The sequence below is a fragment of the Cannabis sativa genome, chromosome 1, assembly GCF_029168945.1.
Source record: "Cannabis sativa cultivar Pink pepper isolate KNU-18-1 chromosome 1, ASM2916894v1, whole genome shotgun sequence".
In the NCBI taxonomy this organism is placed as follows: domain Eukaryota; kingdom Viridiplantae; phylum Streptophyta; class Magnoliopsida; order Rosales; family Cannabaceae; genus Cannabis; species Cannabis sativa.
This window is the reverse complement of record NC_083601.1, coordinates 72,676,416-72,680,493: the sequence shown is the minus strand read 5'-3', so window position 1 is coordinate 72,680,493 and position 4,078 is coordinate 72,676,416. Positions and strand designations below refer to the sequence as shown.

The 4,078-nt window shown below is 33.5% G+C and overlaps 2 protein-coding genes across 2 annotated transcripts; one reads left to right on the top strand and one right to left on the bottom strand.

The window, feature by feature from the left end:
- Positions 1-2,132: 2,132 nt before the first annotated feature.
- On the bottom strand, positions 2,133-3,691 carry LOC133033705 (copper transport protein ATX1-like). The gene is made up of 3 exons (XM_061108749.1): positions 3,533-3,691; positions 3,371-3,446; positions 2,133-3,287 (listed from the first exon to the last, which is right to left on the bottom strand). Exons 1-3 carry the CDS (start codon positions 3,539-3,541, stop codon positions 3,148-3,150), a joined length of 225 nt encoding a protein of 74 aa, XP_060964732.1. The 5' UTR covers positions 3,542-3,691; the 3' UTR covers positions 2,133-3,147.
- On the top strand, positions 2,295-3,023 carry LOC133033704 (protein EARLY RESPONSIVE TO DEHYDRATION 15-like). Its single transcript, XM_061108748.1, has 2 exons — positions 2,295-2,544; positions 2,636-3,023. The coding sequence occupies exons 1-2, from the start codon at positions 2,295-2,297 to the stop codon at positions 2,800-2,802; spliced, it is 417 nt and encodes a 138-aa protein (XP_060964731.1). The 3' UTR covers positions 2,803-3,023.
- Positions 3,692-4,078: the final 387 nt, after the last annotated feature.

Here is a 4,078-nt window from a genome sequence, read left to right as displayed (position 1 = left end):
TTCTTAGCTTTCACATTTATTTTATTGATTTTTGAAAACAACAATAAATATAATGATATATATGATTTGGAGAGCACGTCACAGTGACTTATGGGATTAGAAAATTTAATCTGTTAACAGCTTAATTCAAAGTGTGAAATTTGTACTACTAACAAGAATTCATAGTACGCATACACAGAAAATAAGAGATAAAGACAAAGATCACTTTGAGAATATTTGTAATTGTTGTAAAAGAGAGGGTGGGACCGTGGAAGCAAAAGGCTAACAAGAGGTTTCACTTGTAATTACTTATGTATATAATTATTTCAATAGTAATACAATCATCTTTTTTTAAGAAAAAATTACACCAAATAGTTTTCTCAAGGCCGCCCTGAGTTAATTTGAGCCCTAAAAAAAAATTTAAGCTTTTTTTATAATTAGAAACGATATTTTTAAAAATTATTAAAAATATATGTATATTTATTATTATTTTTTTTATTTTGGCTCCTAATAAAAGTGAACCCTAAATATGGACCTAGCCCGCTTTAGCCTAAAGCCGGCCCTGAGTTTTCTACGTAGAAATATTTATAAGAGCAAAAATATTTTTAAAGAGTTTTCTTAACAAGAGTTAGTTAGGTTAGCCTACTTAAAATTTGTATTAAACATTTTTCCTTTAAGGATATGCTATAGATTTTTCAAAAAAATAAAATAAATAATTATTGGGAAATTTACATGGTATACTAATTTTTGTCATTTTTTTGCAAAAATACTGCCAGGCAGAATTTTTTACTTTTTTACTGTATTTTTTTATAAGTTTCATATTGCAGTATACTGTGTTAAGTTTTCACTGGTGTTCTACTGGTGTTTTACTAGTGTTCTACTGTTGTTTTGAGTTGTTCTACTTTGTGTTTTACTGATGTTTTATAAAAACACAGTATTTTTGAAAAAATTTCCGTGTGACAGTATTTTTGTAAAAATTAACCCAAATTCCAGTATTTTTGTAAATTTCCCTAATTATTTGAGTTTTGGTGTAGTTGTTTTGATTGATGACACAAGTAATTTGACAGATTACAGCTTAATTATTCTGACTAATTTAAAAGCTTAAAATAACATAAATATCAACCTCATTCTACTATTATAAATGAGATATTCCTTCAAAATAAAAATAATAAATAGGATAGTTTTTACTCAAATAAGTGACTCACTCTATAGGTGAAGACAATTAAATATTGGCTTCTTTATTTATTATTATTATTATTTGAAAAGATTAAATATTGGCATGTATAAATATCTTATTCTATTTGTTTTGGAAAAAAACAAAATCTCTTCTATAGTTCTACTTCACCTAGTCATTTGATAAGAGATAATGATAGGTGACCTACCTTGCCTTGCCATGTGGCATGAGATAATTAAAGGGCATGGGCCAATGGCAGTATAATATTTTTTTTTTTGAGGGTGGCAATTTAACTAAGCACAACTTGTAAAAGAAAGACTAGCCAATTAACAAAAGAAATAGTGTTAAAAAAATAATTATGCCAAGTTTTAACATTTAAAAATACAAAATCCTTAAACATCAACTTAACCCAAATATTTATAATTTTATAGGAATCTCACACTAGAGTAAGAGTAAGAGTTGAGTACATTGGCCGTGGCCCGATTCTTTCCAAGAAAATTCATATATTCATTGGGGAATGTAAGTGGAGGTGTATCGGATAAGACCAATGACGTGTCTCCTTCTTAAGGATTGATGTTGATTGCCGCGTGGGCCCCATCTCAACCTTTTTGTTTCCCATCTTTCCCACGCACCGCCAAACGTGGCACTCACTAGTCACTATCATTTCTCAAGCAAAGAAGGGAAAAAAGTGCACTAGCCAAATGACAATTTTATCCTCAACTCAACAAACCTACCTACCCAATCCTAGGGGCAAAACCAGGTGACTTCAATCCGCTTTTCTGAATGGGCCACAAAATTAAGCTCATCTTCACCCCAATCCAAATCAACCAGCCACCTTTTGCTGACTCTCCTTGCTTTTCATTCGTAAATTGTCGTTTTCCTAAATAATTATTAGTGGCGTTCTTGTAATTTAATAATAAAGAAGGGCTATTTTTGTTAGGACACTGTATATATATACCCATTGATATTTCTCAACCTTATCTACTTTAACATCATCAGCTGGAATATCTCCATCTTCAACCTCGAGGTTCGTTCTTTCTCACATTCGTTCGCTCAGATCTCATAATCCCATTTGTAAAGACGAGATTTTAACAATGTTTTTTATTTTTTGTATGTATATATGTAACAGAGTTTTGATTGAATGGCAATGGAAGTAATTTCTGGAAGATCGTCTTCTTCTACTTTGAATCCCAATGCTCCGATGTTCGTTCCCTTAGCTTATCGGACGGTGGAAGACTTCTCCGACGAGTGGTGGGTCCTCGTTCAGTCCAATCCTTGGTTCCAAGACTACTGGCTCCAGGAGCGCTTCTGTGATCCACAAACTGATTCTTCCTTCCTTGATATTTACGATCCCGACCTCTCTGAATTCGATGCCCTATTCGATTACGAAGGTAAAAAAAAAAACTGTAATAAACAATTCCAATCACTACAATTGAGTTGAATCGTTCCGATCTAACACGGTTTTCTTTTTTATTGTTGCAGATGAGAAAGTAGAGGGAGATGCAGATACTACGACGGACTTGATCAGTTTGGGGGCAGGGAAATGGCGGAAGGGCCGTGCTCCGGTGGAAGCTCCGAGGTACATCGAGAAAGCGCCGAAGTTTGTGAAGCCAAAAATGAGTCCAAGGACGATTCAGCAGCCGAGGTAGATTCGAGTCAATGTTCGACTCAGTGAGTTCGGTCGCGATTTCCTAACTTATCTGCAGTTTTTCTTTTTTTCTTTTCGTAATGTAAATCTTTCTTGTACAGAGTAATGACTTTAGTAGTTGGTACTCGTCGTAGTCCTAGTTTTTAATTTTACGACCGTTCTTGTAATTGCGACCTTTTATTGTGGAATAAATAGAAAAACAAATTTACAGAGTAAGAAAAATGGATAATATTTTAATGATGATGGAATATAAGGTTTCATTACATTAAAAATTTCATGTGTAATCCAAGATTGTGCAAAATCCTAATGCTAGTTTATATTAGTTACTCATAAGAGTCGTTTAGCTTCACTGGGTCTCTGGCTCTGCCTCCCAAGCTGTAGCAGACTTGCCAATCTTTTGAAGAGCTTTAATCACTTCTTCTGTAGTAACATTGCCCGTAACAATGACTTTGTTAAGCTGTTTATCAACGTCATATGTCTCAATGTCTGAAATAAACAAGAACAAGAAGTTGAAAACCCCAATTCAAGAAAAATGAATTAGAATCTAATTGCTCTTATAGAGTACTAACCTTGAATTTTCTTAATGGCCTTCAATATCTTCTTGATGCAATCAACACAATGTAAACCCACCTTCACTTCGACCACCTAATGTTTTTATTGAAAGGAAGGAAATTAAGCATATTAATTAGTGAAACTGACCACAAAAGCAGTGTGCACAAGAGTTTACTTACGTTAGGCATTGGTGAACTTAGAAGGAAGAGCTATCGTTTATTAGTAAAGAGAAGAGGGAAGAAGTGTTATTTTGAGGCTTATTAACTTCTTTTAGCTTCATAGTGAAACCGAACCTACATATAAACCAACAGTGGTGGGTGAAGAAAGGTATTGGATTCTTTACGCGGTGGAGGATAGCTAACTTTTATTTTTTATTTTGTCTTTATTGTTAAGTTGCTTTATTCTTGATTGACTTTATACGATAGAGCTAGCTTCCACTAACAGGGTCGGCACAAATCATTACCCCGCCGTTTCATGCTGCGTAAAAAGCTTTGTATATTATTGGTTTATAAATCAATTTCGGTGAAAAATGGTATATGAACTTTAGCAAAAGAAAATAGGCTACAATCACCAATGTAAGGCTTTGTTAAAGGTTCACAATAGGTGGAAGAACAGACACCGTCAAAGGATCTTTCTGAGAATTATTATCAGAATATTATATGATATCCATGATTCTAAATTTTGTACGGACGTGGTTTATTTATGGCAATTTGGGAAAGAGAGAG